This window comes from Poromitra crassiceps (assembly GCF_964638095.1).
Source record: "Poromitra crassiceps genome assembly, chromosome: 19".
NCBI lineage: Eukaryota > Metazoa > Chordata > Actinopteri > Beryciformes > Melamphaidae > Poromitra > Poromitra crassiceps.
In genome coordinates, this window is record NC_139646.1 from 11,598,518 (window position 1) to 11,623,533 (window position 25,016).

Sequence of the window (25,016 nt, forward strand, 5' to 3'; positions counted from 1 at the left end):
AAGAAAACACACACACACACACACACACACACACACACACACACACTCTAACACACCAGTGTTAATTTTGGCTCTAGACTAGATTTTGATTGTCTTTTATTTTCAGAATCACTTGTATTTCCACAATATGCAAGATTACATACGAGGATTTTTTTCTTAGTGTAAGTATGCACTGTTTTTTGGGGGTGGTGTGGGTGTGGATTCTCAAAATTTTGTCACACCTTTGAGGTGAACGATACACATTAATGTACATTTATTTTCTCCCTAAAGGGGAAAACATGGCCAAATATAATTTATTGTAAAAAAAGGGGGCAAATTGAATGACTGGATACATTTTAGGCGTATACTTGATCAAATGCAAAATCATTTTTGCTTATAGTCGTAGATCATATTATCTTGTTTCAAAGCATAGTTGCGTAACATGATTATTAATAGTCTTTGCCACATTTTTTTTTTATAAAATTAACACTGAAACACTCACAAGTGCATGAGCAGTGCATACTACAGAGTTGAGAAAACACTCAAAATATAAGAGAGATGGACAGAGACTTGATTTGTCATGGTTCAGTATCCATAACTCGACGCTCTTCCTGAAAGTGGAACCTTTGATTTACTTTTCTGATTTGCATGCAACTTTTCTTCATGAGCTTTGGAGTTTGACTTTTTTCAAAGATATTTGGATCTTTGTAATATTACGTGTGCTTTGCCATTTTAGATGTTTCATATCACATGCAATAACTGTACATATGACTTCAAAATTCATTCTAAATAATCAGGGGACATGAGTCCCTTTCTCCGTGAAGACTACATAGTATATTTAAGTTACAGGAGCAAGGTATTTTCAATATGAACATCGGTTTTCACACTGCTGGTGTGATTTACAAAGAACAAAATTGCATACTAATTATGTAAAAACTATTTGACTGCAGTTACACTTTGACATTATTTTAATGGATTAGTCTGATTTGTTCATTCAGGGAGATATTTTGTTTATGCTGGTTTTATGTGCCTTTTAATATTTAATGCAGATTTTGAAAGACGGATTTGTCAGGATATACACCTCAGTCTTGCTGTACAGTGATGATATCCAATGCTTTACCATTCCATACAGTAAAGATAAATTGGTCCTTTTTTGTATTGTTTTAATTGACCAGACAGGCCATTTTTAAGAAGTTATTAATGGTTTGTTGACAATGGGAATAAGGTGGGCAAGGGTTGGAGATATACTGTACCGTAAATGTTATACTGAACATAAAACACAGCAAACTGAATTTTTTTTACAGAAATGGCGAATGTATAAAGCAATTAATGAATCAATACTATTGAGCAACAGCAAGATGGAGCAACAGGTGAAATTTCTGGGGAGAAAACAGCAAAGTTGTAGTGTGTTATAGTGCTCATGCATACAGTGTTTTTTCAGCTTCACTTGCTTGATAAATCTCTAAATGCTGCCATTCCACTGCAGAGAATATATGAACCAAATGGTGTAGCTGTCCCTCTTGAAGCATGTTTACCTTCCTTTTTGGGCTGACTGAATCAAAGCATTTGGATGGCTGATGCCGGTTTGCACTACTTGCTTGTCATCCAGAGAGGTTTGATGATCACAGCGCTTCCCACACACAACGTAGCCCCCCTCCCTCCATTGCGAGCTACTACAAAGTGGTTCCTATAGGGACAGCTGAGGACTGGCAGTCCTCTTCACTCCCTGTTTTCCACTTGAAGTGACTGCAGGGGGAAGAAATGGGAAAAGGCTAAAGCTCCGTTACGACCGGGACTGTAGGTTATATAGGCTATTGATATGCAAATTATTATGATGTCATCTGACGGCTTTTTGAGCAGCCACGCCCCCCCCTCTCTCATCTCGAGAGGAGCGTCATCATATCATAGAGCCACACTTAAACTGGTTATTTGTTCAATAAAGCTTGTTAAAACTTCCTATGAGTCTCTCATGATTGAAGTGTGGTCTTTGACTGAATTTCAATCATGGAAGACTAACCTCTACAGCATAGCTTAGCACCCCATGGTGTGTAACTCCTTAGTGACATCACTGAAGACATCACAATTGCTTGAGTGACGTCACTGATGACATCACAATTGCTCGAGTGACATCACTGGTGACATCACAATTGCTCGAGTGACATCACAACTGCCCCTTCTCCATTTCCCAATATCCAATCAGCTAAGGACATCTGTTTCTCCTGATGTGCTGAGCCAATCACCTAAGCGGTGGTGGTGGTGGTATATAGAGCCCTTGCTACTACGTCATTACTCACATTTGTGCCATCATCCTCAGCTGCTGTTCATCATCACTGGAGCAGTTGTCTCGCCCCACCACCTCCCCTGATCACCACCAACGTCATGGCTCCTGTAGAAATCCCTATGGGGGGATTATCTATCCTATACGTCACTGACGCAGCCTTAGCAACAGTTAGCAATGGCCAATAGATTGGACAATTTCTGGTGCGCAGTTAATAGAAAGCTTGGGGGAAACTTTTGATTTATTTTACTCTGTAATTGAAGCAATTTAAAATGTAACAAAGTAAGACAAATTTTCAAACAACATTTTACTTAAAGGAACACTCCGCCCATTTTCAACCAGCTTTGTATCATTAGAACATCAGTAGTATATCAGAAAACTGTAAACGGTTTTGAAGTCTGTCATTTAATTTGACAGTTATTGAGTGTTAAAGTGTGGACCAGTGACATCACTGGTCCACACTAACTCAAATTAATAACTCATTAACTCAACTCAACTCTCAATAACTGTCAAACTATTCATCATTCATCTAGTTTGACAGTTATTGAGAGTTGATTTGAGTTAATGAGTTATTAATTTGAGTTAGTGTGGACCAGTGATGTCACTGGTCCACACTTTAACACTCAATAACTGTCAAATTAAATGACAGACTTCAAAACCGTTTACAGTTTTCTGATATACTACTGATGTTCTAATGATACAAAGCTGGTTGAAAATGGGCGGAGTGTTCCTTTAAGTAAAAGTAAAATGACTGATTTTAAAAATTACAAAAAAAAAATTAGTACACAAAAGGTAATTACAATTACAGTAATTTGAGTAGTTGTAAAGTCCCACTGATTGTCACACAATGTGTGAAATTTGTTCTCCACATTTGACCCATCCCCAGGGGGAGCGGTGAGCGGCAGCGTGTGCCGCGCTCGGGAATCATATGGCGATCTAACCCCCCAATTCCAACCCTTTCATGCTGAGTGCCAAGCAGGGAGGCAAATGGGTCCCATTTTATAGTCTTTGGTATGACTCGGCCGGGGATCGAACTCACGACCTCCTAGTCTCAGGGTGGACACTCAGACCACAAGGCCACTGAGCTGGTTGTAATTAGTTACTTCCACCTCTGAAAATCCTGCAAGAGTGTTATTGCTACTGCTAGTCTGTGATTATACAAACATTATTCAAATAACTTAGTGGAGGATATGATGTTGATTGGAGGTGATATTGTTGAAAGCAATGGCAGAATTGTCACAAGTTACACAAAGCATCAAAATAAATGCATCATTTCATGAGACAGCTTCCATGCTACAGTCAAGGTTTATGTGCTACAACTACAACACAGGACACAACACAACACAACACTGGAAAGCTCTAACCTTTAGAGTCTAAAAAAACTGACTAATACAAAATGGAAAAATATCATTGTACATAGCTTTTCTAAACCTAAAATTACGTTTGCCATTTTTTTCTCGGTTTTGCTCAAATGGAACTGAGATGCCACGACAGACAAAGCACAATCTGGCTGAAAATGGAAGTGGGACATGGCATGCAATCACTTAGTATTATTCCCACATGGTGTAGAAAGTAGTAATGGAGCAATAGCAAATTATTTGAAAATGTGCAATGTTTACTATTGTGCAACTGACATTACAAAAACACTGCAGTAGCACTATACAGTAGCTGTCAAAAGGGCATTAGGTAAAATCAATGACTCAATTATTAATCAACTAAATCAGTTTCCTCCTTGCTCGATTTGGTCAAAATGTTCATTCTTGGGAATGGTGTGATATATCTTGAAATATAATCATAGGCTTTTATAGATGACATGCATATTTATAGAAATCTACTTTTATAACATGCAAAAACAGCGAAAACTGCTGAACTCAATGCTCTGAAATTCAAATGGTTCAATTAATTAATTAAAATTCATTATTTTGCAGTGGAGCTCATTAGAGTTGTACTTTCTGAACACAGCAGCAGAGCTGGAATGAAGCCAATTAAGGCACAGACACAGAAACACAAAAACACACACAACCTCACCATGCTTAGGCCAACCCTTAGACACTTACTTAATGGATCTTATCTTATCTTATCTTATCTTAATAGATTTTGATGAATCAAGACTATAGCTGTTTGAAATGATTACACATTGATTTGCAATGCTAATGATGGTGTCCTGCAAAATAATTAATTAAGTTGTGGCCTATAATTGCTCCCTATTTCTTCATCAATGTTGTGACTGCTGAAAGAAATAAATTCCCTGTGCTGTACAATGGCAAAGTCATTAATCACAGAACAGGCTAAAAGGCAACATCCATTGGGGGAAGTGTTTACCATTACAATAGCATTCCAATAAGATTCCTCAGATACCATTCTGAGTCCAGAGGGAACATCTTTACCACTGGATTGGCCCAGATGCTCTGTGTGCACTGTCCAGGACGTTGATCACATGTAGGAAAACACATCCATCTTACATCGATTTATGATTTGTAATTAGTGTGGTGAAAATGTTAGTGATGTTTGCTGGCTCTTTATTGAATGTAAAATATCATCACACAGCCTACTAAATATCACTTGGGCCTACTATATAGAAATATTATAGCAATTGTTATTATGAGTATCACAAAGACACTGTCCCTATATAGGAATATTGTTGGGATATTATGGTGATATTCGTAAGGGAATACGCATTGTGGATAGTGTAGTTTAGACGTACAAGGATTTGGTGGACCTTTCGTCTACACACAGAGGCGGGTCCTTTCTTTGTCTTTTCTTCATCTTTCTGAAGCCATTCTTCTTGACATTCAGTCAGAGATGCATAACTCTATTACATCATATGGCAGATATTATATTTTCCAAACAGCCACAAAGACTTTTGTTGTTATTTTTGGGACAAAACATAAACCATTTTGGAACTACAAGTCCCATATTTTCCCTGCACGCCACCGTCTTCCAAACCAGTGTCAATTTAGACAGAATACAAAAATACTTCCTGTCTTAACTTTCAAAATAAAATAAAGACGAACTTGACGTTTTTTTTGTATAGGTACTAGGACTAGGTAGTTAATGACGCCTTGATGGATGACTGTACGAATATGATTGTTGTTGTTGGATGTCCTTTTCACAATATATTTGCACATAATGACAATGCAACATGTATAGGATTGCAAAGAAAAAAGTGTCTAAACAAAGGCTCAAGCAGACACCAACCAACTCAAACTAGGATGGCTACTACCTTGAAAAATCTTTTTTTAAACGTACAGGACAAGTGACAGGACAAGTATTTAATTTCGAAGGCAAAACTGCTAAATTTCCGGTGCCGTTCCGTGTATCTCTGGTTATCTTGACGCACGCAGCCGTGTTCCAGAGGAGGGTGAGTTGAGGGAAAGAAGGAGCCACCCTGTCAATCACAATTAAGGAACTATGGGAGTAAACTGGTAGGGACGATCGGCGAAAAACCACTGTGTTTATGGTGAAAAACATATTTGAATTGGCGGACAGACGACAACTATGCACCGGTACAGTGAGGGAGATAGGCATCTAATCTCGCCAAATGGGAATCGCTTCACTTTGACGGGAATTCGCGTAAAGCGTTTCACATAATAACAAACTTGGGCGACTTTCAGTTGCTTGCGCCTGTGCAAGCACAACGTTTCATTTGGGATAAAAACACAAAAGTCATCGTTGATATCTGTTGAAAGGGAGGTTTATATTCACTCCAACCTTTTAGGATATACACGTTTATTTCATTTTAACTCGTGGGAAAATCTGGTCTGCGCATTTCAGAGAGGACTACGTTGTCGGTGAGTCGACTTTCGAGGAAGGAGTTACGGTATCTTTCGCTCCCTAAAAACACAACATCTTCGCTCATACAACGTTGTAACTTTGTTTTGACTGCATCGTCTGAGCCGTCTGTCAACGTCTTCCAGGTGCGAGACCCCGCTCAAACTCCAGGGAGAGGACGAAAGGAGCAGCTATGAGTGGGGGAGATGTGGTGTGCTCGGGGTGGCTGAGAAAGTCTCCCCCTGAAAAAAAGTTGAGACGTTACGTAAGTGCACTTTATATCATATTTGTCACGTTACAAGTAACCTGTATCGCACATAAAAGAAACCACTTCCCCCGTTACAGATTGATTTGCAGTGGTTGGGCGCAGAGGAGTGTGCAGTGACAGACGAGTCTAGGCCTCACGTTGTGTGCATTTCATGTGTTTCGCTTGTTTTCTTGAACCTGAAACGATGTTGTTTAGCATAACGTTAGCAGTGCACGATAGGGTAGGGGTGTCACTGTGTTGCTCAAGGGCACTTCAACTACACATGGCTGTTGCTGGGGGTCAAACTCGAGGCATTCTGGTTACAGGACTAGTTCTCTGATGTGCAGTGGACCCATACTACATTCATCAACAGGGAAAGTAATAACCTTGTTTGTCTGGTCACAGTCATTGCTCACTGTGTCACACAAAGGGTTAAATGATTTCCAAAACAAGTTTTGAATTACATGAAAGAAGGATTCCCCCAAATTCCAGAAGTAGTTGCAGAATTTTGTCAGATCATATATGCATAATGATAGGGTATTAGCCTATTAGTAGCTGTGTGTCACTCATCGGCTATTGTTGTTTACACACACACACACACGCACACACACACACACACACACACACACACACACACACACACACACACACACACACACACACACACACACACACTCACTCTACATAATAATTATTGAGGGCAATACATAACTTTTACTCAGTCTTTATGTGTTAAACTGGCAATGGAAGTGTCACTGTTGTGTGAGTTGTGCGCCATATGCTACAGTACACCAGCTGAACTGTTGTATCATGCCCCCCCCCATAATATATTGTCTTCCGCAAAGTCATATCATGTATTTGTTGTGAATTTGTAAAAACTGTGCAGAGCTGACAAGAGCACTGATGTAAAAGCCAATAGCTCCAGTAGTACATGTCAGCTGTCAAGAGTAACCGCTTTCCTTGTGGATGATTGGATATCTCAGTTATTGATATTTCAATTAGGAAGCAGACAGCTTGAAAGCAGGGATCTTATCACAGCGCCCAATTGTTTTTCTCTGAAAGCATTAGCAATGAAGCTCAAATCTAGCCACTAAAACCAGGCTTGGCCCAGGGACTTCTCACACTGACAATGGCCTACTCTCTGATGTGACAAGGAAAATCTCAGTTTACTGTGTAATTGCAAGGTGAACATTCCCCCTTGTGTTTACCTATGGCTTCATGAGTTGTAATCACTCACAGACTCATAACACTAACCAGAGGAGACACCTTCATGTTTACTGTTTGTGGGAAGAATGACCCAAGGTTAGTGGCAAAAAGTCACAGTACTGGTGGTGGAGATGGGGAAGTGGAGAGTAATAAACCATTCTCAAGACACTCCCACCTCCTGATCACTAACCAGTGAGATGTAATGACCTCAAATCCCTCTTTCTCAATACAGTAAACAGCAGGTCAGGAGGGCGACTTGCGATGGAGCAAGTAGTTTAATTGGAAAGCTGTTTTGTATTTTCTTGACACAGTAGCGTTGCACAGCCAGAGGGCCAAATCACAGGATGTCATGTGGATTCTGGGAACTTTTCTGATGCTTGTGTTATTAAAAAACAATTCAAGTGGTTGATGCCTGATCCGTAGACTGCAGGCCATTTGCCATTTCTTGCATGGCTTTTCTTGTTCTAATTAGATGATGCAAGCCACCAGGATCAGTTGTTCCTGCAGCCGCTGGTTGTTGGTACAGCTTGCATTGTGAATTTGCAAGCAGCAGCCATTACAAGCCAACAGGTTGAGACATTCCTGTAGCTCTTAAGGAAATATCCTCACTAAAATACCTTAATACTGTCAAAAAACAGCTATTGCAGACATACTAAATAGTTCCGCAGTCCTCTGTTTTGTTGTTTGGTCGTGTATTTTCTCTTCGATGGATCAGATCGATAGATACGGGATAGATAGATAGACAGACGGACGGAAAGACAGACAGACAGACAGACAGACAGATGGCGTCACGTCATGTTGAGATATTTCCAGTGCAGTTTCATAATGAGGTGTAATAAATTCCAACTGTCAAACATCAATAGTAAACGTCAGGTTTTGGTGTCAGTCCCTCAGAATCAAAGGGCAAGGGCTTCTTTCTAGTCTCTACATTTTGTACAGACATTCAGCAATCATATAGGGAGAATTCCATTTCTCCACTGACTGACAGTATCTTCTGAAATATTGACCATGGGAGATGTCCACTTGATAACTGTCACAAACCTTCACCCACCCTTTGCTCTACCAGGAAACAGGGTTGCTGGACAGGCATAAGCATCACATCAGACCCTGTATATTTTGGGGCAAGATGTTCTCCCATCTCATGATGCTCAGTCAGTCACATGAGGTTGCGAAAGCCCTAGAAGTGCTGACAGTTTTTTTTGTTTTTTTTTTCCCACACTTAAATTACGTTATTAGTATTATCTCAAATCGAAACCACACAGTTGGTAATGATGATTGTGGCTTCAGGTGGAGGGAGAGGAGGAGGATTGAGCACATGGATTAACTACTTTAACTTGTGTCTTCCGCCTTAAAGGACTACACAACTTTTGGGGAAGTTGGCCTGTTTATAAATTTCGCCTTTATGTTATGAGAGGATTGGCAGTGTTTTGAAGATTTTGGTGTTTTTTTCAGACATCTTCAATGAGGGAACTGTCTGCCTCTCTGCTGCCTGTTGGTCAGCTAGACATTTCAAGCAGTGCTGCCTGCCACCCAGCATTTCGCTTGCACATTGCATCATTGACCCGACTGCTGATAAGACAGATATTGGCGAGTGAACTGGGGTGGGGCCATATCAATGATTTCATTTTCAAATGAATGTGGCCATTAGCCAGTCATTATCTTTATTCACATTTTCCCCCTCGGCCATTTCATGTCTGAAAGGCAGGAAGTAACACCGGTGCAACCAAAACATTAATGAGGTACCCCGGCACTAGAACACCTAAATGGATTGGAAGTTGGAAGCGCTCATTCATGTTTTGCTTGCCTTGCACCTGTGTGTTACTTCCTGCCTTTTAGACACAAAATGGCTGCTGGTGAAAAAGGTCAATAGTTCAGTCAACTAGGTTTGGTTTCGGGTTATTTCCCCACATCTCAACTGCTCATACCCTATCCCCAGCACATGCCATGGACATGCTAATTTGGCTAGCCACTACTTTTGTTTTGCCTAATGGCCCTCTTCTGCTTAAGTGGCCCCCTTCTGTTGTTGCGTCTAGGTGTGCAGGTATGCATTTGTCACATGCCAAGGTACAACGTACAGTAAGCAGTGACATCAGGATCGGAATTGGCAGTAACTGAGTTATGATAGATGAACAAATAAAACCAACATCACCTTTTTTCAATAGCCCGCATATAAACAAGCTGTGAAGGTTAGCTTGTCACTCTGCCTGTCCCCCTCTCTCTCCCTCCCTCTCTCTCTCTCACACATACACACAGTCACGCACACACACACTCACGCACACACACACACACACACAACTTGTTTGTGTGTTTTGTCCTGTAAAAGTGCAAGCTATACAATGTCACTGGCTTTGTTGTCAAATGGATCAGTATGTGCTGGCCGCCTGGCCAAACAGGGTGTCAGAGAAAGGTCAACCTGATCATTACCTGAATGTCTTTTTGTTTAGTGGGAGACAGACGGTTAATACTGTGCTCTGGTCAGCAGTTAACCTCCAAAGAGTGTGTGTGCATTTGCGTTTGTTTATGCGTGACACATAAAGCTCTGAGCTTGTATGGATATGTGATGGGGTCGTTTAAATCTCTGTCTGGTCTGATGGCGATCATGTGATTGGTTCTGTGGCTGTGGGTGGAGGTGAGCTCCGTGGGTCAGGATGGCATGTGACCGCAGCTGTGAATAATGGCCATAGAGGAGACTTGTGGTCCGGTCCCGTTGAATGATGCCGTCTTCAAATCACAAATACATCGTTTGTGGTTCTTAATCCTGGTCCTCAGCAGCCAGAGCCCTGCTGGTTTTCTATTTGACCTGCTTGTTGATGACCTTCACCTGGTGTCCCAGTCTCTGTGTTTTCTTTACGTTCGAGTCATTTCTTTGCGGTTATCGCGGTGGAGAGGGGCTGGGGCTTGAACACAGGGCAAAATGCCAGCTGGTAGCGTCCTCATGTAGCCAATATTATGAATGAGTTACCGTTGTAAATCAACCAATATGGCGGAAAAGAATCCCAGAATGCAATGCGCATTGCATTCTGGGATTGATTCCCGAGCCTAATTAACTACCCGTTAAGAACCAAAACCAGCAGTCAGTGCTGCTGCTCCTGAGGAGGACCAAACCTCTGGTCAAAGAGGGTCAATTTAACACAGCTTAGAAAGTTCAATATGAGGTGACCTTATGAGTCGTTGTAAATGGCACTGTTGTGTGGAGTGTGACTGAGGTACCGGCTGTAAGGCTTAGCAGATCAACAACAAGATGTTGAAAGTATGGCAGCCCAGACAGACAGCTACTCTATAGCCATAGTTGGTTCTGTTGGACAATGATTAGGCAACAGCAAGTAGCTAAAGGAAACCTCAACGACAATTGCACCAGTAGGCCTAATCAGAATAGACATGTAGCGTGCATTGTGTGCAGTCCCCCACAGCTGATCCATCCAACTCGAAGTCGGAAACCCCCGGCATAGATGGCGGACGCTCTAGCGAGGAGGCTAAAGGCGCTGACAGGGTTCTGCGCAGCCTCGACTTGGAGCCTTGCCGCCGACTAGCGGCGACAGCGAGACTGTGCGTACTTGAACATAACTCGGCGCGTTGGCTGCAGTACACGTCCAAAACACTAGGTGGCTTGTGGGACACTTATGTCCATTACATATGACGTTATCGTGTCGTTTACCAAGAACTTGCAATCATGTCGGTGGGGGGACATTTTATTGTCCCTCCCTTTCAAAACTCATTCCGGTGAGCCTGCAAAATGCTTTGCTAGATGAGGGACAAGCACTGTTAAATGAGGAAATGGCATTTCCTCATTGCTCACAACAAGTACGTCAGCGTATATGTGCGCGGCCCAAGGCAACGGCCAATCACAGCTCTCGTGCTGGTCACGTCACGTCCGCGTTGACGCCGCGGAGTCACCTTTTCGAGGAGCTGCACGCCCCCCTCCGCCGAGCTGCGCCGATAGGACGGCCAGCTGCGGCGAGCGCTCGGCGCAGTCGGCGCTGGTGATTTTGCGTAAGCATAAAACCAGTTTTAAACCTGTAGGCTCTAGCTTCTGTCACTATAGAGCATCTCTTGAGGTGTCGAGGAGGAAGGTTTAAGGGCTCCACATAGTCGAGCGAGGCACCGCGAGACAGACCTCTGCAGATCATGCGCACGCTCCACGCTGAGACCGAGGCTTTCATGGTCAGAGAGGCAGCCAAGTGATCATCATGTTACATTGTACAGTGATAAGTGAGAAACGGCCCATGAAAAGTCACAGTGAAATGCCATTATGAGCAGTACTGACTGAGTGGTTTCACTCTCAAACGACCGTATTGGCACATGCATAGAATCACCAAACTTGTTTTTACTGAATGTAAATAGGCGTTTCATTTACAGTATCAGCCCTATAGACTACTTTGTGCTGATCTCTCAACACAGCACATTTACTTGAAATGACTCAAAATGAAGAGTTACACAAATCAGTTTTACCACATGGGTCAAGCAATGTGGTCAACTCAAAACATGGCTCAGTGTACTTACATCTTCATTTCATTTCTCTCCCCGTCTCTCCTGCAAAGAGCAGCGCGCCGCGGGAGCTACGCTCTGATAGAAACATCTTCAGGTACACGGTTGTGGAGGCCTGGCCCCCCGACGCGCCAAGCTCACTACTAGAGTGACCATGAATAGGCCTTTACTCACTGCACAGCGCTACCCGCTGGCTACCGTTATAGAAGCACAGCCCTCGCTTGGTATGTTCAAGCCCGATTCTCGTGAAGAACAAACGTTCTGGAGAAAAGTGCTTTCAGAGTCTCTCTACACCGCGGTGGAAAACTCTTTCTCTGATGCACAGAGGAGTGGAGGAAAATGAAAAAAATATTTTGGGGGCAACTTTTGCCCCCACTGTCTAGAAACTGGGGGCATTTACACAATTTTGGGGCACTTCATTTTTTTTTTAAATTAGTGCATAAATTTGCTAAAGCGTAGTGCGAACACCAACGCTGTTTGTGTGTGTTCTTCGTTTTCTTCTGGCAACCAGCCAGAAGGTGCTGAGTGTATGTTAGAGATGGAAATGGAAATTAAATGAATTGAATGAAAATAAAATGATCAAAATATTGGGGTCAAGTTTTGCCCCTGGATCATGGTATTTATGCGCATTCTGAGATTTCGTGGGGCATTTTTGCCCTTTCCCCTGGCTAAATTCCTACACTCACAGAGATGGTAGAGCGAGGCAGAGGTGGCAGGAATGGTACAAAGAGTCTCTTGAAACAGTTTCTGCCACAATTGCAGTGGATTTCTGTTGGGTGGGATCTGGGATGCATGGCTTATCACATCACATGTCTTGTTTTGCTTTGCATCCATAGTGCAGCAGTCAAATGGTGTTGCTATATCTCTGCGTTGCTATTTGAGGTGGGGCTCTCCATCATTCATGTCAGCTCCCAAGTTCTTATCGGTTACTGCTTTGCTTCATTCATACAACTCAACTGACCGTGCCACAGACACAATCAATCAAAGTGATATTATTAATGATTGTAAAAAGCTACCGTAAATTCCGGACTATAAGGCGCACCGGTATATAAGCCGCAGCAGCAAAATTGACTGTTTTTTTACATATATAAGCCGCACCGGACTATAAGCCGCGGGTGTTTTGATGTTTAATTACCATATGTAAGGGTTCGTGCACAGAGAGGAATGTCGGGAAAGAGATGGCTGTTTGGGGAAGCTCCCATTTATTAACATTTCAACAAAAGGTGCTGTCAACAATCAAACCAGGTACCGTAATCCTTGTCTTCATCTTTTAGGTGAAGGTGCAGCGTCAAAAACAGAGTCAGAGTCAAAGTCAAGTCACTAATCCTCGTCTTCCTCTTCTTCCTCCGTACTGAAACCAGCAAAGTCCTCAACTTCAGTGTCGGAAACGAACAGGTTCAGGGTGGCTTCGTCAACCACTCTCCTCTCTCCTTCGTTGTCACTCTCAAAACCAAGGAACTCCTCTTCGTCACTGTCGGTGTCGGAATCGAACAGCCTCTGAAGGCGCCCAGCTGTGCCGGCGTCATCATCACGCAGCAGTCCAGCCTTTCGGAACCCGAATGGAGTTTGTGGTCTTGATGGCTGCTTTCACGGAATCTGTTATATGAGCCCTCATGCTGTCGAGAACGAGCAAAGCTTTTTTTTGGTGAAAGAATCCTCCAGGGCGCTTGACGTAGCACTCAGCCAGCCACTCCTTCATGACACTTTCCATCATCCACCCTTTCTTGTTGACTCTGAGGCATATCCCACTGGGAATTTTCTCTTTCGGCATCGTAATCCGCTTAAAAATCACCATTAGCGGCAGCTTTACTCCAGATGCAGAGCAGGCCAGAACACAAGTGAAATTCGTTCTCTCGTGCCCAGTGGTTCTCAATGTGATCGACGATTCACCTTTCTTGTTAACAGTCCGAGTGAGTGGCAGGTCGAACGTCAAAGGCACTTCATCCATATTTATGATCTGCTCCGGTTCGATGGAATATTCCTTGATCTTCCTTTGTGTGAATTCGCCGAAGTTTGTGATTTTCTCCTGGTAGTCGGTAGGGCTGGGTCGGTTTGAAAATTTTAAAACCGGTTCGATATTGCCGTCTAAACCGGATCGAACCGGTATACCGATTTTTTTTGTAATTAAAAAAAAAAAAAAAAAAAAAAAAAAAAAAAATTTAAGCAGGGCTCCCGAGTGTGGCCCATAACTGTCTGTAGTGCAACTTCAGTCCACCTGATAGCGATAATACACCTCTAAGCTGGTATTGTCAACCAGCAATGATACTGAATAAAAAGAAGCAGGGCACCTGTGTAACAAACACACCCTGTATTTATTTCTCATAACTATTCAGCTCAACTTTTCTTCTAAACATCAAAATAATAAATGAAATAAGACTTCTGCCTATAGTGCAACTTGAGAAAAGGCTAATAAAAACACAAGCAGTGCAATCAGAATGGATTGGCTTACAGCTGAGCTGCCTTATAAACTTCAAAACTCACAAATTCACACAATATAGGGCCTAGGCATGGGTCGGTTTGAACATTTTGAAACCGGTTCGATATTCCCCCAAAAAACGTATCAAAGCGGCTGCAGTTGGTGGCGATAATGCACCTCTAAGCTGGTATGCTGCCAACCAGCACGAACACTGAATACAAATAAGCAGAACCTTTTAACTGTAACAACACACTGTTTTTATTTCTCATAACTATTCAGCTGAACTTTTCTTCAAACATCAACATAATAAACAAAATAAGACTTTTGCCTACTAGTGCAACTTGAGAAGAGGCTAATACGAACAATAGTGCAATCAGAATGGACTGGCAAAAAAAAAAAAAAAAAACTATTTTTTTTTTTTTTTTTTTTTTTTTTTTTTTTTTTTAGGTTTTTTCGGTTTGCACGTGATCAAACCGGTTTGGGCTCGTATACCGAACCGAACCGGTAAAACCGGAAATCGACCCATGCCTAGTAGTCGGGGGAGGGAGTTGTTGGCCGAGTGGCCGTTTGCTTACCGTAATTACCATATGTAAGGGGTCACGCACAGAGGGGATTGTCGGGAAAGAGATGGCTGTTTGAGGAAGCTCCCATTTACCGTATTACCGTAACATTTCAACAAAACAACATAACACAACACCACCTTTGTTTATTTTTACAGTGCACACAGTGTCCGCGGTGTGGTGAAAAGAGGGCAAGAGAGGAAATTAAAACAGAAGTGGATTTATAGTTAGAAAGAGTGCTAAAAAAGAGAGATTTTATTTGTATTTTTTTTTTTTTTCTGAAAAAATCCATAGATAAGCCGCACCGTTATATAAGCCGCAGGGCCAAAAAACGGGGAAAAAGCCGCGGCTTATAGTCCGGAATTTACGGTACTATGATATTAACCATTTTAATTTAGGTAGGAATTTGTTTTTTATTTGACTTAAAGGAAGGTTTTGTCAATTTTCAACCCGCTTTGTATCATTATAATCTTGGTAATATAAAGCAGATGGACATCAAAACATCAAACTCTTGAGCTACTTCTGCTCTCACTCAGAATGTCAAAATATAAGCGATGTGATGTATAGTTTTTGAGATATTAACGTTTGTTTGGCACAACTCATACTAATAACTGCCGTGGGGTTGCGCACTCCACGTCGCCCCCCCCCCCAGCTGGTATGGGTCATTAACGCTCGTTAAGGCTCTCCATGCTAAACAATAACAGTTGCCCTCGAGCAACATCTGTTCACTTCCTCATCCAGAATGATGCGTTTTGCATCACTCTGGACACGGAAGTGCTGGAATAAACTGTGGAGCTCTCGGTGCAGGAAAAAATGAAGACAATGTAAAGGCTGCCCATCTGCATCATTACTGACATTGTAATGAATAATGATACAAAGCTGGTTGAAAATCGGCAAAGCCTTCCTTTAAGTTAATCCACAACTTTAATAATGATCCGTTCTTGAAAGACAATAAAAAAGATCCGGATGTCAAGTTGATTTCAGTGTCTATTTTGGGTAATTGAATATTCAACTGCATTCAGTAGGAGAATATGGGAAATTATCAGGCATGTAAACCTTTGATCAAATTACTCATCATTACAGACACACAACTTTATTCCAATTATTCATTTACTGTATCTGTAATTCAGTGAGTGGAAAATAAATAGATCTTAGAAATGTGTACTCTTCTAGGTGCATCCTCAGAATTTTGGAGTTTATCACCATACTGTGGCTGCTGTTTTTTTTTGCCAACGTTTGTGAGCTTGCTACCTATTCCAGGCGTTAGGAATGAGCTCAACTCTTATCATCATAGATTGAATTCTAGGTACGTTTTTTTTCCGTTGACTAATGACGATTCTTTTTGAATTTTCAGTTTTGCAAAAACGGATTACCGTAGATGTTTTTCATTCCATCACTCATAACAGTTGAGCTGTTGATAAATGGGCGGAAAAGTCACAAATCAAAGGTCCAATTTGAAAGTTAGTTGAGTGTAAAGTTCCTAAAGTTATTAATGATCAATTGTTTGGACACATGTTTAGGGGCTTCAATCTGCAGTCATACTCCTAAAGGCTGTGCTCACACTATTCCACTAATGTGCTGATCATATGAAAAAACCTTGTTTCCATAACGTCAGATGCTGTTTTCATCTGGTGGTGATGATGTGCAATGTTTTGTTTACACCGTAAAACACATCTAGGTTGCATCATGAACAGGCAGTTGTAACTATGCACCACTGGCCTGTGTTTTGTGTGTTTTTGTTTGACCATGACACAGTCTCCTTGCAAAGCTGTGGTGGGGGGAGGCAGAGGAGCCAGGCAAACGATTTGCTGCAAATGGTGGCAAATGGCAATTGATTGGCTGACACATCATGCAGTCAATGTCATGTGTCCTCCTCTTCAAAGTCTAAACTTTTCTCAGTTTTAGAAAATACGACGGCACATTGCATTCATCTTGATGAAAGGGGTCAAAAGGGATATCTCCTCTAAAGGAGATAGACTTGGGCCAGGCCCATGCAGATTTCATGCTATTCTGGACAGCTGGTAGCCTGGATTCTTATTTGCTCATCAGCACTTTGTCAAAGTTCTGCTGTATTGTTCTAGCCTGGTGAACCAGCCGGTCACATGAACTCACATTTCATTAGTTCTACCAGACCGTCTGGCCTCAAGCTTTCACGCAGTGTTTAGCAGTGGGCAGAAGTTGGGCGGGTGTACTTGCCTTGACAGACAACTCCTTCAACCAATCAGCGTTGGATCCAGTCACACCCAAATCCACTCGGGAGAACGGTGAAAACATGTTTTCTGCGGAGAAACTCAGCTGTTGCATACTCCTGTACTTGTTTAATTGTTGTTGTTGAGTCTATTTCTGCAATAACTGCACTGCATGGCTGTTTAAACTCTACGAACGTTGACGTTACTCCTCGAGGCGGACAAGCACGGAGGCAGCCATTATTGTTTTCCCAGCGGCGTTCCTGATTGGCCGGTTACGATGTCAACTAGGAGGCGGGTCGCTGATTGGCTCGTACGCTTTGCAGTTTCTGCAAAAGCCCTCCCAGGGCTTGAGGCCAGACGGTCTGGTAGAACGAAATGAAATGTGAGTTCACGTGATTGGCTGGTTTACCAGGCTAGTAGTGTTCTGCTCACAGTTGGAAGTTTGACATAGAGAGTGAAATGATTTTGACATGATTGACCCTATGACATGTTAGTTAGTTGCGTGATAAGATTAGTACATATGGCATAATTTTATACATAATTTAACTGAATGTCATTGAAATATGTTATTCTAGCTAAAGTGAAAAATGTGTGTATTTGGTTTGTTGTATGTTAGCACCATTGGATTTAGGCCCCCCATTAAATTTCCCTAAACCTTCACAAAAGGAAGCTGTGAATCGAAAACCGCCAGCCCTTTTTTTTCTTGTAACAAGGAAGATCTCATCAGACGATCTTCTTAAAAAGTGGCAAGGCACAGCGCTCCAAAAACAGATGGTGGCGGTTTGCAAGAAGTGAGATTCACAACAAACCCAGATAATAATAATAATAATAATAATACATTTATTTTATAAGGCGCCTTTCACGGCACTCAAGGTCGCCGTACAACAAGTAAAAACAGTTACAAAAATACAATCAAAACAGTTAAATTACATGACAGAAAAAGCACAGAGCTTGCAGCAGAGCAACCAACGGCAATGTGTCTCAGACATACGCCTGCCTAAACAGGTGTGTTTTGAGGTTTGTTTTGAATGAGTTGATCGCGTCGATGTTCCAGACGGAGTAATGTGAACACGCCTCCTAGTTTCAGCCCCGCCTCCTAGTTTCAGCCCCGCCTCCCAGCCCTGCAGTAGACTCATAAGACGGCGGACCTCCTCACCCGATGAACCACTCAGGGCAAAGTTTGCCCCTGAGGCTCTGCTACTGATTGGTGGAGCTCAAAGGTGAAAGCAGTTTAGCAGTCCTGTGTCTGAGCGCCCCCCCGTTTGTCTTGTCAACTCAACATTTCAATATGTAGCCTATATTTATTTATTTTTAACATTTTTCAATTTGTTGAGAAACCGTAGTGGATTCAAGTCTCAGAACAAGAGAGTTGACATTTCCTGGGAATGAATGTATAATTTAAGGCCGGTGTGAACCAACGTCTAACCACAACCGCTTTTGTCGGACCTTTCCCAGCAGTTTGTCAAGAACATAACCTCAATGAATTTCCATTTCTGTGACATTGCATTTTCCATCTGGTTCTGCTTCTTCCTCTTTCATTTCTCTCGCCTTTCAATCTGTGAATTTCTGGAGAAGTCCACTTCTTGTAAAACACTCTTCAAAGGAACATTAAAAAGACTCATGACATCTGCAGTGTGTTATCTCAGGGACCTAAGGAAATAGAGGGATACAGTTGCCAATTCAGTTTCAGCACCACTTTGTTAATAGATAGGATGTATGTAACAGTATTTGTCACATTATATATGTGTGTGTGTGTGTGTGTGTGTGTGTGTCTGTGTGTGTCTGTGTGTCTGTGTGTGTGTGTGTGTGTGTCTTACATGTTCCCCCTTCTACATGGCTACATGGGTCATTCTATTTCTGTAGTCCATTGCCTTGTACCCATTAGAAACTGATTAGAGTTTTGATCTACACTTTGTCCAGCCCTTAAAGGAACACTCCGCCCATTTTCAACCATCTTTGTACCATTAGAACATCAGTAGTATATCAGAAAACTGTATCGGTGTCAAACTAGATGAATGATGAATAGTTTAACAGTTATTGAGAGTTGATTTGAGTTAATGAGTTGTTAATTTGAGTTAGTGTGGACCAGTGATGTCACTGGTCCACACTTTAACACTCAATAACTGTCAAATTAAATGACAGACTTCAAAACCGTTTACAGTTTTCTGATATACTACTGATGTTCTAATGATACAAAGCTGGTTGAAAATGGGCAGAGTGTTCCTTTAAGAGGGCCTCAGTGCTGTAGCACTAGCCTGCAGGGTAGACCGGAAGAAGGAAAATATTGAACCTGAAGGTTCAGCTCTGATGGCTGTGAAGGGAGACGGAGGACCTACTGCATGCTGGGCTTGAGTCCTCCATGAGAAAATGCATTGACCGACCGTACACACCACAGTGTTCCCTAAAGCCATGACCTGCACCTGGGCCTGATGGAGAAAGAATACTCTTGATTTGCAACCTACTGAAGGGAAAGATGCAAGCAACAAATGTGACGGCACGCTCAAAGGAAAACAAAGGCATAGCTCTTTGATTAAGTCGAGGATTCATTAAATCTGCTTAGCAAGTGGAACAGAGAACAAACAAGCACCTTCTGTTAAAGCCCCTCCCCGCATGCTTCAAGAAACAAACACGCAAACTGAACAGAATGCAACAGAGGAGTACTTGTGTAGCATTAGCCTCTTTTAGGCTAACAAAGGAAAAAGATTGGCCCGTGTCCTGACTGCCACAGCGACAGAACAGTCCATTTGGATCAAGCAAGACTGTGTGTGCGATCTGCCACGGCTTGAAAATGGATTGCACCAGCCATTAATTATTGAATGTCCATTACAAACAAATAGCCATTAAATATTCATATCTGTCCTACTACAATAGTTATCCTTACTGGGTCTTTGTTTGTTTTGAATTTTATAGTGCACATAAAGTTCCAGCCACACGCCATCGCCATTGTGTTCTAGCATAGGCACACCCTTTTCATCGTAACCACTGTGTTTCACAACGTTAGGCTGTAAGGTCACAACAAAAATACTAATGGGATAAAAATAACAGCAGACTCCACCATTTGTGCCATAATTTGATCCTCAAAATGGTCAACATAAGTTGGTTGACATCAGGTACTGATAATTTTGTTCTGCAGAATCAACACAATGTTTTAATTAACTTGATGCATAGGCACCTGAGCCAGCGCTGTGATTGTAGGCGTCTGTCCTGTGAACTAAAACTAAACTAAAACCCCCTAAACTAACATTCCACCTACTCTGCTCCGTGTGCCGTGACCTGAGCTGGTGATGTGACTGTATTGTATGTTGCAAAGCACCAGAGACCGTGGTTGTGGTTGGTCAGCTTCATTTCCATCTGTTTATTTAGATAGCCGCCATAGCTTGTTCAAACCTTACCATTGCATCACAAACAAAGGTGCAACCACAACAACAAAACAGCCAATTAGAGAGAAGCCACCTGAACGTTGGCAGCAGCACAGGGCATTTTGTTGTGACACTGAGATTTCTCAGCAGGAAGTGAGTGACCTTTTACATGATTGTCTTAATTTAATATGTCTTAATTACCATCAAAGCTTCACAGGATGGGACAGCAGTTAAGATTTTAAGAGGGGGACCGGTGTGAGTTGTTTTGACATATTATACAGTTATATCACTCATATCACCCAAAAGGGGCCCATCCAGTAAAAATGGGGCAACCATCAATTTTAGATGTCTCATTGTCCTTCTGTGGTCACTCACCACGAGAGCATTGTTGTAACTTGTGGAAGCCCACAGATCTAGATTTGGTCACTCCCGTGCTGCCTGTCTCTGTTGCCATGTGGTTTCCAGTTGTGCTCTGCTGTGCAGTTATTCCTGTCATCATCACCACCAGCCATGGTCATGTGGCTAGCATGTCATCTCCCCAACCCCGTCACAACTCTCTCCAGTGACCAACACTGCTAATAATAATAGCTACTACACTATGCCCGCTTCATTTTTTGAATATATCAACTTGCGTATCAGTTACTCTGGATATGGCAGACCTGGGTCACATGGTGGTTGCATGCATATCAATCCTAGCGTTTGATAAAACCCGCAGGGAATGTCAGTTGTGACGGGGGGTTTACAACGGCATCGGAACAATTCAGACGGTATCATGCATGTGCTATATTAAATTTACTCTGTCGATCGTTTCCAGTCATTGTCGAAACTTTCTGCCCATTGTTTTCTCCCATGGCATGTCGAACATCTCCCATTTGTCATGTAAAGCTAGAGCAATTCCAGAAAAAGCTTTGGAAAAATACTGTGTGGCCTTGATCTGGTATACACACAGATTGAGTAATAGGACTGGGCCTGGGACATAACTCTTTTCAAAGCCTTCAGACACCAACGTTTACAACAACACAAAACCCAGCCTCCAAATGAGTTAAAAAATCATCTTTAGTTGCCGTGTCGTCGGTCCTCGTACCAAGAGCGCAGCCATCATGTAGAGTGAATAATTTTGTTGAAGAGTGAAAACAATTGTTGGAAAATATGGCTCACAAGGTGAAAATCATTTTTCACTTCATCGGGACTTTATGTGTGCAGTGGACCAATGTTCGCCTGGCGGGTGGCGCTTTATTCAGATTCTGCATTGGGCCTGTAATTCCTAAACAAGACACAGAGTCAGTGTCATAACCTAAACAAGACACAGAGTCAGTGTCATAACCACGTGTTGGTGGATGCATCATGTTGAGAGGAATTTGATGTGAGTGTGACCGTTCAAAAGAGGGACTGAGGGCGAGACGAGTGCCCTGCTGCAGTGCCTCCGACAGAGCCTCAGAGCAAGACGGGAGTCCACTGACTATTTATTTTACCGGACAAATCTGAAACTCATCGGGTACGTTTCCATAAGTCTATGTTCCAAAGTACAAACCAACAATAATAATGTAAATCCAGGTTACAGAGCCTGGCTGGCTCAGTGCGCCCAGCGCCAGAGCAGGGAACCCCGGCAGACAGCCACTTCACCGGCCGGGGGGAGAGAGCAGGGAACCCGGCAGACAGCCACTTCACCGGCCGGGGGGAGAGAGCAGGGAACCCGGCAGACAGCCACTTCACCGGCCGGGGGGAGAGAGCAGGGAACCCCGGCAGACAGCCACTTCACCGGCCGGGGGGAGAGAGCCGGGCCATGAAACACACCACGAGCCGCAGCCCGCTACATCATGAATAGCTATATTCCTGGAATGCGAGTTATAATGAACCAATTACATAGCCTTTTTTTGCACGCTTATTTCTGGTGGGCTGAGAAATGGCGTGTGCCATTTTATGGCTGGGCTGGTGTAGCGTGGTGCGGTGTGCATCCAGCACGTGACGTCATGCGCGTAGCAGCGTGAGCTGTGATTGGTCTACTTTTGCGTGGACAAGACCCTCTTCTAGACGGCTTGGCCTTAGTGCTTTTGCCCGCCACGGCATAAAAAATATTCGAATAAAGATATTCTAACCTTTCATTTTATTAATTTGTTTATTTGATGGAATGCACATTAATGAACTGTAAATGCGCCAGTGTTAGCCAGATGGCTAATTTTCAACTGCTGTCCCTTGGAACTCCAGTTAGAATTGCCAGTGCCAGGTGTCCGGGGTAGTGTAGCGGTAGATTCCCTGTCTACCAACGCGAGGGGCACAGGTTTGCATCCTCGTGTTACCTCCGGCTTCGTCGGGCGTCCACACAGCTGATGTCTGCGGGAGGGAAGCCGGATTGAGGGTATTTGTCCTGGTCGCTGCACTAGCGCCTCCTCTGGTCGGTCGGGGTGCCTGTTCGGTGCGGAAGGGAACTGGTGGGAATAGCGTGATCCTCCCACGTGCTACGGCCTACCGGTGAAGCTCCCGCTGTCGGGTGAAAACAATCGGCTGGCTACTGCTCATGTCTCGGAGGAAGCATGGTGCTAGTCTTGGCTCTCCCCAGATCGGCAGAGGGTCAAGCAGCTACCGGGGCAGCAGGGGGAATAATTGGCCAAGTACAATTGGTGAGAAAATGGGGGGAAATCGGGGAAAGAAAATGCCAGTGCCACACACACCGACAGGAGTGTTAACCCTAACATACATGTCTTTGATGGTGGGAGGAAACCGGAGCACCTGCAGGAAACCCGCACGTACACGGGGAGAACATGCAAACTCCACACAGAAAGGACCTGCGCCGGGACGTACCGGGGGATCGAACGCGGGACCTCTTCTTGCTGTGAGGCGGCAGCGCTAACCACTGAGCCACCGTGCCTGAATTTGATTTCTTGCCCCAGTGAAACACTGACACTGTTGAATTTAATTGTTAGGTCAAGGCTGGTATGGAGCAGTTTGTAAACAGATGTGTCTCTTCATTGCCTGGAGCTGCTATGTGTGCTGACTCCACCAACAACAACCCATGGAATGATTGTTCAGAGCTGGTTCTCACACATAGTTGGCCTTGGTGCTTGCAACCTCAGAACTGTTCAACTGAGTTGTGTGTTCTGTTGAAATATGATTCTGTCCAACGTCCATGTGCGTTAATGCTGTGCCAAATCGAACAATGTCAGGTCCAGCCATTATCAAATGCAGATGACAGAAACCTCTCAACTATTTGGCGAGGCTAAGTGTACACATCATCATATTGTTCAAGCACTTTTTAGTATGCATTTAAAGTCCCTATGGTTGAAGAAGACAATTTTCTCTGCTTTGCATTATTTCTCATGTTGTTTCAACTGTTCAGCAAATGATGTGTATCTGGGAAAAATGGACACTAGACAGTAAAAATAGCCTGTGTCACAAGGCTGCGTTCTATTTCCAGAGTGTAGTTGTAGTCCGCTCTGGACATGCAACAGGGCTCCTGGGAGAACACAGATGGCCAAAGATGGTCTCTCCACTGGCCTGCTTGAAGAAACGAGCCAGATAAAGGATGAGGGCTCCCCGATTCCCATCAGACTTGTTGTGAATGTGAATAAAATGTCATATAACAGTTGGGCCAAATGTATGATATTGTGCATGTCACGAATGATCGTCCAAGGCAGAGAAAACACGCGAGAGACTGATGAGGGTGTGTAGGCCTATAAGTGTGTCTGCAGTTAAGTGCACGTCGGCGTGTACACCCGGTACCACAATTGCAATCAATAGCTTTCTGATCATAGTTGAGGAGGATGCAGAGAATGACAGAGGGAGGAGAGAGAGCAACACCATTAGCCAGGCTCCGATCAGAGGAACTCTCTGTTCTCTCTCTCTTCTCTTTCCGTTCCCACTGCTTCTTGGCAGGCACAGACAGTAGGAATGTGAGGCTGCTCTGTGCTCCTCTTTGCTGCTCTGTTGTGGTGTGAGGGCCTGAGCCCTGGCCGGCTAAGCTAGGCTAGGCTAGGCTAGGCTAGGCTAGGATGGGCTGGACTGCACTGCACTGGCTGATTGTTGTTTCTGCAGCACAGGGAGGGAGGAGGCGCCGCTCCCTGGCGCCCCAGCAAGGCATGGCCGCCCCTTCCTGTGTGAGGCGCTGATGGCTACCAGATGGCGGGTGAAAGGGAAAGGAGGAGGGGTCCCATACTCTCCCTCTGTCTTTCTCTCTGTATGCTTTTTTGCCTTTGTGGCTATTCTCATGCCTGTATCATCTGCTTTTCCTCTTGCACAATATCTCCTTCTCGTCACCTCTTCTTCATGTTTCTCTGCCTCTCAGGTTTATTCCGACAGCGGCAGCAGTACTGCTCAAATAGTGCTACTATTCAACCCATGAACTATGCAGGCCAATCTAGGGGAGACTCGGGCTGAAAGGGAGAGTGATGGAGACCCTGCGCGTTCCCTCTGAAGGATTGCCTTAATAGGAGGAGGCCCTTTTAAAGCTTGCATGTATATAATAGCATGTCAAAACCACTAGAACCTTTTTCTCTTTGTCTCCGGCATATACTGTATCGTCGCACTTGACT

The 25,016-nt window shown here is 43.4% G+C and overlaps 1 protein-coding gene across 2 annotated transcripts in view; it reads left to right on the forward strand.

Annotated features, from left to right (window-relative positions):
• Positions 1–5,717: 5,717 nt before the first annotated feature.
• Positions 5,718–25,016, forward strand: part of gab1 (GRB2-associated binding protein 1) — an 80,093-nt gene continuing 60,794 nt past the window's right edge. For both annotated transcript variants that reach the window (XR_014553536.1, XM_083655556.1), the window contains exons 1-2: positions 5,718–6,048; positions 6,175–6,293. Coding sequence is in view for 1 of the 2 variants with exons in the window: in XM_083655556.1 (XP_083511682.1) it covers positions 6,222–6,293 (72 nt within the window). In the remaining variant the exon portion in view is untranslated. The remainder of the gene's footprint in view (positions 6,049–6,174; positions 6,294–25,016) is intronic.